Source organism: Bombina bombina, chromosome 7 (genome assembly GCF_027579735.1).
Source record: "Bombina bombina isolate aBomBom1 chromosome 7, aBomBom1.pri, whole genome shotgun sequence".
In the NCBI taxonomy this organism is placed as follows: domain Eukaryota; kingdom Metazoa; phylum Chordata; class Amphibia; order Anura; family Bombinatoridae; genus Bombina; species Bombina bombina.
This window is the reverse complement of record NC_069505.1, coordinates 601647753-601661333: the sequence shown is the minus strand read 5'-3', so window position 1 is coordinate 601661333 and position 13581 is coordinate 601647753. Positions and strand designations below refer to the sequence as shown.

Below are 13581 nucleotides of genomic sequence, written 5' to 3'. Positions count from 1 at the left end.
TTCATAAACCAAAAAAAATATTAAAAACAATTCTTTTAGGTATCATGTGACAGCCATCAGCCAATCACAAATGCATCTACATATATGCTGTGAACTATTGCACATGCTCATTCGGAGCTGGTGACTCAAAAATTGAAAATATAAAAAGACGTTGCACGTGTTGTTTCTTGAACTAAATGACCAACTTTCTATTTTACTCCTATTATCATTTTTTCTTTGTTCTCTTGCTATCTTTATTTGAAAAAGAAGTCAGCCAAGCTTTTTTTTGTTTTCAGTAGTCATGACAGCACTTTTTTATTGGTGGATGAATTTATCCACCAATCAGCGAGGACAACCCAGTTTGTTGCCCAAAAATGGGCCGGCATTTAAACTTACATTCTTGCATTTCAAATAAAGATACCAAGAGAAAGAATAAAATTTGATAATGTGAGTAAATTATAAAGTTGATTTAAAGTTCATGCTCAATGTTAATCACAAAAGAAATTTTTTGGGTACATTGTCCCTTTAAGTACATCTTAACATCAAATATCTTAAAGTTATGCTGCATCATATTCAATTGTTTAAACATTTTTTTATATGATGTCCCTTTAAAATAATGGTGTAACCAATACTGTTATATTAAAGGTCCATTATATACAAATGTACAAACACAAAAACTTCAAAATTGTTGAATGTGTTATATATGGATTAGCTACCATTGTTAAACAACAAACATTCATGTTTTGTCTGTCCCTTTAAAATCAACAATAATATGTCTAATAATTTATGGCAAAAAAAAAATTCATAGACAGTGTAGGAGAAGAGCATCCTTTTATGATGGAGGAAAAGAGCATTCTTGTCTCTTTAGTGCTTTGTCTTACATAAACATATTTATAAAATAAACATAATAATTGAAAAAAAAAAATCCCTCAGTTAAACATTATTATTAAAAGCCATAAGCAGCATAAATACTAATAACAATGATGCAAAAATATTTATTTAAGTATCCATAATTTTTCAAAAGTACATTAAATGTCTAAATTATAGACTATAAAAACAACCAAAAAAAACATGAGCCAATAAAAGCGCATGTTTTCCTATTTTTGGATCAGAGTGTAAAATGCCTTTTGCCAGGAAGCCCAAATTCACTCTTGGAGAGCTGATTATTATAACTGCTTTCATGAGGAAATATTTCCCAAAAAGAATTGGGGGCGTATATGGGGTCATTCAAGACCAGCGAAATATAATTTTGTCCGAAATGACCCGTAGAGTCCGCAGAGTCGCTGGGTTTAGACGGACCCAGCGCGACTGTCTTAAGCGCTTTTCGGACCTAAGCCGAAGGGACAAAGAATTAAAACGATCGATTATAAGATTTCTTAGAGAATGTAAGTATAATATAAGGATAAATTATTTTCCGTCCACTAAGAATTAAATATATATTTGAATCAAGGTATATGTTAAATTCTATTATATTTGATTAAATTTGTTATTTTAGTTTACACTATCAAGAAATGTTTTTATTATGCCCCAAGAAAGGATCCCAAAAAAAATGTTTCAACTTTGTAAAAAATATTTATATACATTATTCAAAAATGAAAATGAGTTATACTTATAGAGTGCGCAATAACGCAATAGCGTTTGTGCCACATGACTTTATCTTTTTGCTTGCGCCCCAAAAAGGTATCGTGGAACGCCTGTTATTATGCCCCTTGAAAGTTTCCAAAAAAACTGTTGCAACTTTAAAAGAAAATTTATAAACATTATGGTTCTTGCTACTGAAAGTTATAATTATATAGTGCGCAATAACGATTGCCACATGACTTTTCATTTTTTTCTTGTGCCCCAACAAAGGTATCGTATACTGTTACTATGCCCCAAGAAAGGGTCCAAAAACAATGCACTTTCATCAAATATTGCTAATTTGTGTTCTCGAAAATGAAAGAAAATTATACAGTGCGCAATGATTGGCACATGACTTTTTCTTTTTTGCTTGCGCCCCAGAAAGGTATCGTGGAACGCCTGTTATTATGCCCCTTGAAAGTTTCCAAAAAAACTGTTGCAACTTTAAAAGAAAATTTATAAACATTATGGTTCTTGCTACTGAAAGTTATAATTATATAGTGCGCAATAACGATTGCCACATGACTTTTCATTTTTTTCTTGTGCCCCAACAAAGGTATCGTATACTGTTACTATGCCCCAAGAAAGGGTCCAAAAACAATGCACTTTCATCAAATATTGCTAATTTGTGTTCTCGAAAATGAAAGAAAATTATACAGTGCGCAATGATTGGCACATGACTTTTTCTTTTTTGCTTGCGCCCCAAAAAGGTATCGTGGAACGCCTGTTATTATGCCCCTTGAAAGTTTCCAAAAAAACTGTTGCAACTTTAAAAGAAAATTTATAAACATTATGGTTCTTGCTACTGAAAGTTATAATTATATAGTGCGCAATAACGATTGCCACATGACTTTTCATTTTTTTCTTGTGCCCCAACAAAGGTATCGTATACTGTTACTATGCCCCAAGAAAGGGTCCAAAAACAATGCACTTTCATCAAATATTGCTAATTTGTGTTCTCGAAAATGAAAGAAAATTATACAGTGCGCAATGATTGGCACATGACTTTTTCTTTTTTGCTTGCGCCCCAAAAAGGTATCATGGAATGCCTGTTATTATGCGCCTGGATACATTCTTGGGGCACAAGTAAAAAGAATGTCATCTAGCAATAACGCTATTGTGCACTATATAATTGTTTTTAACAAAAGGAAATCTTAATTTTATATATATATATTTTTGTTTATTGGATCAGACAGGAGAGAAAAAACAAACAAAAGATGCCCTAAATATCTGAGGACTATGGAGGTTGTTAGTGATGAAACTTCCGGATCACCACCGATGCCCACAGTCACACTTGAAAATAGACAGATTACTGTAATTGAAAAACCTTTCGAAGAAAATACAGAAGGTATGGTAAATTTTATTACACTTTTTTAGACACTCAGTAATTGATTACTCATATATAACCAAAAGTGTTTCACTTACATTTTATTTGTATAATACCCGTGAAATAATGTCCACAGATTTATTAAAATTACAACAAAGATAAATAGGTAATAAAGTTAATGTACAATGCTCTCTCTCTATCTCCCTCTCTTTTGATGTCTCTCTCTCCCGTTCTTCTGCTCTCTCTCTCCCCTTTCTCCCCCCTCTCTTTTGCTGTCTCTATCCCCCCTCTCTCTTGATTTCTCTCTCGCCTTTCTCCCCCCTCTCTTTTTCTGTCTCTATCCCCCCTCTCTCTTGATTTCTCTCTCGCCTTTCTCCCCCCTCTCTTTTGCTGTCTCTCTCCCCCCTCTCTCTTGATTTCTCTCTCCCCTTTCTCCCCCCTCTCTTTTGCTGTCTCTCTCCCCCCTCTCTCTTGATTTCTCTCTCCCCTTTCTCCCCCCTCTCTTTTGCTGTCTCTATCCCCCCTCTCTCTTGATTTCTCTCTCCCCTTTCTCCCCCCTCTCTTTTGCTGTCTCTCTCCCCCCTCTCTCTTGATTTCTCCCTCCCCTTTCTCCCCTCTCTCTTTTGCTGTCTCTCTCCCTATCTCTACTCGCTATGTATTTTCAGCTCTCTCACACCCGGAAACGCCAACCTCACACCACCCTCACACCCGATCAGCACTAGCAACGATTACAGGTCTCTACTGCGCATAACAGCTTTTGAAAAACAGAAAATGCCTATATTATATAGATATTTTTTTTTTTGGTTATAGAAGCAGCAGTAGAAATTAGAACGGAAGAGCCAGATTTTGTTCTACCTATCCAAAGACCAAAAATAACAGTAGAACATTCTTCGGACTCCGATTCTGTGTGTTTTGAAGGTTGGCTTTGGTATTTGTAATATAATGATTTTGCTTTTCTATAAGCATCTTTATTTGAATATGGTAATCCGTTTCATTAATTTGTTTTATTCCTAGATGATGTTGAAGCCGAAGATTCTACTTCCACAAGAAACATTGGTACACGTAAGTACAAATTATTTACTTTTGTTTTTAGCCATAATTATTATTTTGTTTTTATAAATATATATATATATATTAAAAAATTTATACATACATATATATATATATATATTTATTAACAAATATTTATACATTGTAGGATGTTCGTGGAAATGTTCTTTATACAAAACGCATTTGGATACAGCCTAAAATTTGAAACATCTTTCTAATTTACTGATATTGTCAATATACAAACTTAGATAATTGGAGTAAATTATAAAGTGTATTCCAATTCTCAGTTCTATATGAAGCATGTAATGTTGATTGTCACATTAATATATATTATAAACTTCAGTTTATAAAAATTGGACAAAATGAATGTTAAATCTTACTAACAATTTTTTTAATACATTTTTTTATCTTTAAAAGAGGTTGTGGAAGAAGAACTTGGACTCATCTCAAGAGAGACCATAATCGCAGAATTTGATCGGTTAGAAGTAATGATGCATAGCATAACAAGAAGCATCCAAAATTTTAGAAGAGCCATAACGGATCAAATGTATTAAAAAAAAAAAAAAAAAAAAAAACCCTGAAAATTTAACTTTCTATGTTTCAATTATATTTGCATTTTTGGTTTAGTTTCTATTAAAAATTAATATATTATAATATATGTGTCTGTTATTTTTTAAAAAAGGTAAAGATTAATAATAGAGAAATACATTCAAACGGCATTAATAGTTTTTAATTTAACATATGATATGTTATAAATCATAACCAAAATTTATACATTAACTGTTTAAAAAACAAAAAAAACATTTTAAGAAAACCCACCCAAAAAAAAATCAATGATTCTCAATTCTTGTTTGTAAAATATTCACTAGTAATGCAAGCAACCTATTTGTCTCTTGACGTGCAAGTAAACTCTGCCTGTCAATTTCCAAGCGTTCACTTTGCAGGTCACTCATCTGTTGAAAAAAAGCCCTTTGTTCATTCTGAAAATTTGTGGCTAATTGCAGAATGTTAACCAAATTTACTGATATTGCCTCTTCAGTTGGTGCTTGTGCTTCTTGTTGGATATCTTCGTGTACATCTCCAATTTCTTCTTCTGGTACTTCTACATTTGTACTTGAGGAATGTACAGGAGATGTCTCCTGTATTGGTTGTAAATTCAGAACGTATTCAACATTTTCTGAATCATCTATAATAAAGATAAACAATAATTTCATTTTTACAATGCCACCTATTATAGATTACTATCATCTTTAAATGAAAATATGAAAATTAAATTTAATATTGATGAGATTTTAAAAGGGCAGAATACACATGTATCAGCATCTTTAAAGTATAATATTCCACAACAATTACATTCAAATTTTGTAATTGCTGGATATAAGCAAATTACAATTTCAATACAATTGTCAGCTTTTGTTAATTCTATTGCTATCTGTATGTTATAAGCTGGAATGCAATTCTTAAAGCATCCATCATATTTTAGTTTCAGCACCATGGTCAGTGGTTCCAATAAACAAGCACTAACCATGGTGCTGATCCTAAAATGGGATGGATGCTAAGATTTACATTCCATCTTATAAAATATAGATAGCAATATAATTAATAAAATATGAAAAATGTAGTGAAATTGTAAGTTGCTTATAATTTCATGCTGTATCTGAATCTACAAAAAAAAATGTCTTATAATGTTTTAATATGATTTGCACACAAAAAAAAATGTAGCTTTACCTTCAAAAAGGAGCAAAGTTTCCTCTCCTTCAATATTCTGTTCATTATGATTCTCTTCTTTAAAAAATAAATAAAAAAAAATTAAAAAAATTATAAAGGCAAAATACATATAGCACACTCTTGAGGGACAATATAGGCACAAATACCTACCAACTTCTTGCAGGACGCTGCTGCAAGCGGCAATCTCTGTTAATGCATGAGCATCTGATTGTGTAGGTGGGGATCCTAAAAAAAAAAAGGGTGCACAAAATTGGAAATATATTACTGCATTATTTAAGTTACTTCCATTACAAACAAAAAGTGAAAAACAGATTGAACATCGAATGTGCTTTTCAACAAAAGTTTCAAAGAAAACAAAATTAAATATTAATATAAGGAAAAAAATTGTATTTGAAATCAATCACCAGTAATGAGTGAGGAGAATGAAAACATTTATCAATTTCAATTAGGATTTAAATACTTCATTAGCAATATAAATATAATAATAATAATAGTTTACCTGCATAATCGTCTGTGTCTCCTTGCACTTCAATTCCCTCCACAACCTCAGGCCCCATCAAATTAAGAACTTTCTTCTCATACTCCATTAGATCAGCAGTATATCCTGGACCACCTCCTGTACCTCTTGCTGAACGTTTTTCTTTGCATAATTTCATTTTAATTATTCTTTTTATATCCGAAAAACGTTTTTTACAATTATTTACATTTTTGGGGTTTATACCCTGTGCAGATACCTCCTGGCTTATATCTTGCCATATCTGCCTTTTACGTGCCATAGGTGTCTGCCTGCTTCTACAGCCTAGCAGGACATCATAGTGATTTAAAATTTTGTCTACAAGAACATTGTTTTGAGATAGGCTAAAATGTATATTTCGACCACCTTTTGTTTTGCTGGCAGTTGATGCGTTTTCCTGTAGGCCAGCAGCAGACATAATAAATAAATAAATAATTTAATATATAAAAAAATATATCAATTATTTTTTGGATTAAAAATTATAAATATACAAATAAAAAAAAAAATTGGAGTAGAAAAATATTGATATATTAATAAATACGATATATATATATAAATCTCTGTAAATATATTGCACCAAAAAAATAAATAAAAATATATATTATGAAAAAGAACAATGAAAAGAAGATAGTTTTAGCGACCAAATGAGGGCAACTTTACAGTGTGCAGAAGCGCCAAAAAAGGGGCAGAATAAAAAGAACTTTAATCATAAATAAGAAATAACAAGAATAAACAATCACGTGTTTAATTTCTTTTATTTTAATAGGACAATAACAATAATAACAATGAAACTATTCCCGGAAGTAAAAGTCATGATAATTACTTCCGAGTGATAAATAAAGTGAAAATCATCGTATTCTCCAAGAAACTATACTAGTCATTCGCTTGTCATCGCAAAAAACTTTTGCACGAAATTTGTCTCAACAATATTAATAAATATTGGCGAATAATTGGATTTCGGAAATTGCGAATAGCTACGAAAATTTCCGCGACTTTTTTTGCGCATTTTTTCGGAGCTTGATAAATCTTGCCCTTAGTGTGCCACCTTCACTTTTCACTTCTTGTATAACAATTTATACAACAATGGTAAGTGAGGAGGTTTAGTATAGACATTGTAGCATGGTTTTATATGAAATATATATATATTAATAAACTAATGGGGATTTTACACCTATTTTAAAGTGCGTTTGATGTTCGCTCCTCTTTTTTACCATTTGAAAAGTGATAAAGCTTAATAAGTTTAAAAGACTTTGCTGGAACATTTTACATTTTTATGTGGCACTGTTGTTCTTAACCTTGCATATGATTTTATGTAAAAACATTTTTTATTAATTGTGTATGTATTATATATAGGGAGATGTCCCTAAAGTTTTATATTGATTGGTGTATAGGAATAAATTGTCATCATTTTATTTTGTATATCTTAAGCTGTTTCAGCGCCCTCTTTTTTCTTGCTATCTGAAAGTTTATCTTAGATACAAATAGAAATATTATATATACTGTATACTATAATAATAAATAATATACAAATAAACAAAAGACACATGTGAGGTATATTGATACTGTTTATTGCAGATTTATATTAGAGTTCAACTTGCACAGAACTTTTTATTTTTAATTTTCCCTATTTTTTTTTATTAAAATGGTTTTATTTATGCTGTTTCTCCAGGGTTACGGGGGCATAATTTCCCTGATAGAATCTGTAAATAGAATAAAATAGCAACACCAATTTATCTTTAACATGCAAAAAATAACATTTTAAAAGAGTAAAAGAGAAATAAAATAAAAATTATTTTAAAAAATGAGCTTTGAAACTGAGAGACACGACCGTATTACAAGATACTTCACAAGGCCAATACAGTTCATATAAATTCCGCCTGCTGGACTTAAGTGTAGCTTAAAAAATCTCAACCAATCATATGCAAGATTGCAGAGATTCCATTTGTTTAATCAAGTTAGCTGACTTTTCACATAAGAAAACATTAGAATATTACAAATTACAATTACACACTTTTACCTAAACAGTTTTACCAGCTGAATTTAAATAGTTGAGGTTGTACTTATTGTTTTTCTACATTACTAAAGTTTCTCATTGTTGCATGATATAATGTATTAAGCCACCTCACTCAGCTATAGATATTAGTGACAGAGATGACCACTAATTAATCTGTGGAATATATAGGTAAAGTGACGCTCAACGCATTTTGAACATGACCTTGTTTTTATTTAGAAGCTCCTCTGCAACAACACAAATAGCTATTTATTTGTTTGCATTGATATCCTAGTGCAGAATTACAGATCTAGAGATAATATTACTGTAGGGAAAGAATCCCAAGATTATTGCTGGGTCTATAGAGTTTATGTCTTATTTTAGCTGTAGTGCTTAATCTGTAGGGAACCTTAGGGAGCTTGTCCTGAAGTCTAAGAGAGCATTTATATATCTCCTATCACTGCAGTAATACACATCAGTCTTCCAAGTATGTCTGGGCCTGAATTACTAGGTAAGGATCATATCTCAAGGATAGCTAGATAGCTTACATGCAGAGATGCTGGGTAGCTAACAGCCAGGATTTACTATTTGTTACAGTGTCTGTTTATATATTTATTTACGTTATCAGTTTTATAGATAGACAGACAGACAGACAGACAGACAGACAGACAGATAGATAGATAGATAGATGATAGATAGATATAAATAAAATTGGTGTAAAATGAACTTATTGAATTTAACAGAAATTAAACATTTATTATTATCAAATTTAAACTTCTGAAAGGGATGATATGAATAAAAAAATACCTGATATCAGTGATAAAAAGTATAAAACTATTAGCTATATAAGTCTGCACACTTTAAATCATCTTAAAATATAAAAATATCAGTAATTTCTCCTTATATCTCCCTATACGCGCTCAGGCTAAGTTTTGTGACAATGAATTATCATCAGCCTTTAACCATTAAAGTGTTGTTTCACCGGATGACTCTCTGCAGTTTACATAGTACAGATTTGTTCATATAAATATCGTTAGCAGTTTAGTATCATCAGCTGCCAATGAAATAAAAGGCAACATAAAAACAATCATTTGCACCAAGTTTACATAGCAGAAATTATCATTTAACGTCTGCTGAATTTCACCCAAGATTTATGTCTCACAAAAGGAGATGGTAAGTAACAAATTTGGCAAAATAGTGGCTAAAAATTTAGAAAAACTTTTTTTTTCTACAGAATAAAAAGACATAATTTCTTTTGGGTGTATATTGTCACTGCTGTATCCGTTGTTATTCTGTAATGGTGTAAAATAAAATAACACAAAATAAGGGCTACCCACTGTATATAGCTGCAATGTCCCTTCCAGATAAGGGGATGATGGGTTAATAAATAAGAGGCATATACAACATTCATACAGATTTATGTACTTACATGTGTATGTGCATAAATAGATACAGGAGTTATATCTTTTGTTGTCTGATACAGTTTTATTCATTGTGATTATTCATTGTCGTAAACTATGAAAACTTGGCTTTATTCTGTTAGGAGAAGTTAGTGATATTTTTATATTTTAAGTTTATTTATAGTGTGACTTAGCGCTCTTTTCCATTGAGCCACCATTGGGTTTTGACAAGGTTGTAAAATGTGAAAAGTGATGAACGTTAGCGCTACCTTTACTCCTATTCCTAGCCACTCCTAAACGTATTTCCTTCCTAAAAAATAATAATTTACCAATGGTTTAATTTTATGTGAGGAGGGCGCTAAAAAATCTGATAGGGCAGATCTAATGGTTAATTATTTTAAAATATTTAATTTATTTAATTCTTTAAAAACTTCAATGGTGTTAGTCGTTGATAAAACAATAAAAAGGTGTGGTAGAAAACGAGTGAATCTCTATACAAATGCGTTATATATATATATATAAACTAACTTTAGTACCGTGATATTGTTACTATTTAAATCTCATTAGTTCTTTGTGACAAACTTAATGTGACAAACTTCTGTTTACAAACTTCTGTTTACAAACTATTGTTAATTTAACCCTCAAACTGTAGAATGAAATACGCTAGAATATTTTACAAACTTTAAAATGGTTTATTTCATCAATGATAAAAGTTAAATGTATTAAATATAAAATTAAATTATAAAACTGTCTAAATTCATTATCATAGATTCATATAAAACTCAATAAAATCTCTTACATATAACTTTAATGACTGAGGTGATGGAGGGATTACCGTACTGAAGGTAAACTTCGCTATATCACATTATTCATGTATGCAGGTCACCCTATAATAATGGTACTTCCATTCATCATTTTTTTATATTTTTATTATAAAGTGAGTTTTCGCCATTTATATTTACCTTATTTCAATATCAAAATTCAACCCAGTGTTTTTTGGTTTTTTTTGACTTGCGGGTCACGTTTTAACAGCAGCCAATTGAAATGCTGGCCGTTAGGCGGCCGTCATATTTACGTCATTAGTCTCTTGGATGATCTGCGCATGCGTTCCTAAAATGTTATTTGACTGTGAAGGCAAGCGCGCTCCCGTTGCGGGCATGCTTATTGCAAATGTTTGGTTTTGCATGCTTATTGCAAATTATTATTTTTTTTTAGTAAGACGTAGGGCGCTTTGTTCAAAATGGCAACAATATCGACGTCTCAAATCCGGAGTGATACCGTTTTTACAAGCGCATTGGTGACTGTAAAAGACTCACAGTTCGTTGAATCCTCGTGAACGCACTTTGGAGACCGCTCTATATGTCAGACTGTCAAAAATAAGGAAATGGCTGATGGGAGGAGTCTGCAACGGCACGGTAGGGAAATAAAAAAAACTGTTTATTAGAAAAATATATAATCGTTTGGGGAAAAGAAGGTAGCGATTAGATTGTTTAAAATTTGACTAATTCATTCGTATATAGAGATAGTGAAAACTTTACCTTCACTTTAAATATCTTTCATACTTTGCAACTTTATTACAAACACAATTGCTAATTTACAGGCATCACCCAGATAGTAAGTGTTTAACGATTGTGCTTAGGAAACAGGATTTACTGACACCATATAACTTATACCTTCTAGAAAATCTTGTACCCTTGTATGGGCAGATGTATTACATTTTCAAGACGCTATTAAAAAAGCTTCCCCAGTTAAGACATTTGAACTTTTGAAAAAGACACACACATTCCCTGACTTTGTGTATTATCATATGTACCGATTATAGTTACCTTTTAATTGTGGTATTTGAAATATGGTGTTTTAAAATTGGGTTTCAAAATTGCAATTACATTTTTAAACTCAGAATATGGTATTTAAAACTGTTTGAAAATTTAGTAAGGACATCTGCCCATACAAGGGTACAAGATTTTCTAGAAGGTATAAGTTATATAGTGTCAGTAAATCCTGTTTCCTAAAGGGACATTATACACTCATTTTTTCTTTGCATAAATGTTTTGTATATGATCTATTTATATGGCCCATAAAAGTTTTTTTTTAAATAAATGTATAGTTTTACTTATTTTTAAATAACATTGCTCTGATTTTCAGACTCCTAACCAAGCCCCAAAGTTTTATGTGAATACTGTCAGCTACCTTCTCCAGCTTGCTCCTGTTTGTGTAAAGGGTCTTTTCATATGCAAAAGAAGGGGGGAGTGTCTTATTTCCCACTTGCAGTGGGCTTTCCAGCTACCTTTTCAACAGAGCCAAACTGTGAGCTTCTAAGTAAGTTTTTAAACTGTTTTATACTGGATTTTTATATCAGTATCTGTGCATCTTATTCTTTATAGTAGTGTCTATTACATGCAGTTATATGAAAATGAGTGTATACTGTCCCTTAAGCACAATCGTTAAACACTTACTATCTGGGTGATGCCTGTAAGTTAGCAATTGTGTTCGTAACAAAGTTACAAAGTATGAAAGATATTTAAGAAACCATCAGTACGGTAATCCCTCCATCACCTCAGTCATTAAAGTTATATGTAAGAGATTTTATATGAATCTATGATAATGAAATTAGACAGGTTTATAATTTAATTTTATATGTAATACATTTGACTTCTATCATTGATTAAATAAACCATTTTAAAGTTTGGAAAATATTCTAGCGTATTTCATTCTACAGTTTGAGGGTTAAATTAACAATAGTTTGTAAACAGAAGTTTGTAAACAGAAGTTTGTCACATTAAGTTTGTCACAAAGAGATTAAAATAGTAACATTAATATCACGGTACTAAAGTTAGTTTATATAAATTAACGCATTTGTATAGAGATTCACTCGTTTTCTACCACACCTTTTTAAAGGTTGTAAAATGAAAAACTGCTTTCGGAAGCCATTACGTTTATCGACAGTTGACGATGATGCGTTTTCCATTAGCTCCGGCGGCTAAAAAAGAATTACGCAGCCCATAGAAGATAATAGAAGCCAAAAATCCCAAATTTACACCAGGTTTCCATTGAAGGCACAAACAGTTAAAACACTGTCAGAAGATGTCAATAAGTTCTCAAACATTACGGCTTTTGAGGCATCTTTTCCATTGAGATATTAAAGTTTTTAAATAATGCACGAGTTTCACTTAATAAATGTATTGTTATTTGTAATATGTATTGCTGACCCAGGTATAGGACTAGTTGGAGTTATGTTCCTATCTAGATATTAATATGTATTGCAGACCCAGGTATAGGACTAGTTGGAGTTATGTTCCTATTTAGATATTAATATGTATTGCAGACCCAGGTATAGGACTAGTTGGAGTTATGTTCCTATTTAGATATTAATATGTATTGCTGACCCAGGTATAGGACTAGTTGGAGTTATGTTCCTATTTAGATATTAATATGTATTGCAGACCCAGGTATAGGACTAGTTGGAGTTATGTTCCTATCTAGATATTAATATGTATTGCTGACTCAGGTATAGGACTAGTTGGAGTTATGTTCCTATTTAGATATTAATATGTATTACAGACCCAGGTATTAGGACTAGTTGGAGTTATGTTCCTATTTAGATATTAATATGTATTACAGACCCAGGTATAGGACTAGTTGGAGTTATGTTCCTATTTAGATATTAATATGTATTGCAGACCCAGGTATAGGACTAGTTGGAGTTATGTTCCTATTTAGATATTAATATGTATTGCAGACCCAGGTATAGGACTAGTTGGAGTTATGTTCCTATTTAGATATTAATATGTATAGCAGACCCAGGTATAGGACTAGTTGGAGTTATGTTCCTATTTAGATATTAATATGTATTGCTGACCCAGGTATAGGACTAGTTGGAGTTATGTTCCTATTTAGATATTAATATGTATTACAGACTCAGGTATAGGACTAGTTGGACTTATGTTCCTATTTAGATATTAATATGTATTAC

The 13581-nt window shown here is 31.5% G+C and overlaps 1 protein-coding gene across 1 annotated transcript; it reads right to left on the bottom strand.

Moving 5' to 3' along the window:
• Positions 1-4806: 4806 nt before the first annotated feature.
• Positions 4807-6360, bottom strand: LOC128636674 (uncharacterized). Its single transcript, XM_053689665.1, has 4 exons — positions 6204-6360; positions 5855-5929; positions 5705-5761; positions 4807-5162 (listed from the first exon to the last, which is right to left on the bottom strand). Exons 1-4 carry the CDS (start codon positions 6358-6360, stop codon positions 4807-4809), a joined length of 645 nt encoding a protein of 214 aa, XP_053545640.1.
• Positions 6361-13581: the final 7221 nt, after the last annotated feature.

Excerpts from the sequence above, each read along its gene's own strand:
- LOC128636674 (XM_053689665.1), bottom strand. The coding sequence starts at position 6,360 with ATGAAATTATGCAAAGAAAAACGTTCAGCAAGAGGTACAGGAGGTGGT. Across the intron at positions 5,930-6,203 it reads AGACACAGACGATTATGCAG|GATCCCCACCTACACAATCA; the intron begins GTAAACTATTAT and ends TTTTTTTTTTAG. Across the intron at positions 5,163-5,704 it reads AACTTTGCTCCTTTTTGAAG|ATGATTCAGAAAATGTTGAA; the intron begins GTAAAGCTACAT and ends TCTTTATTATAG.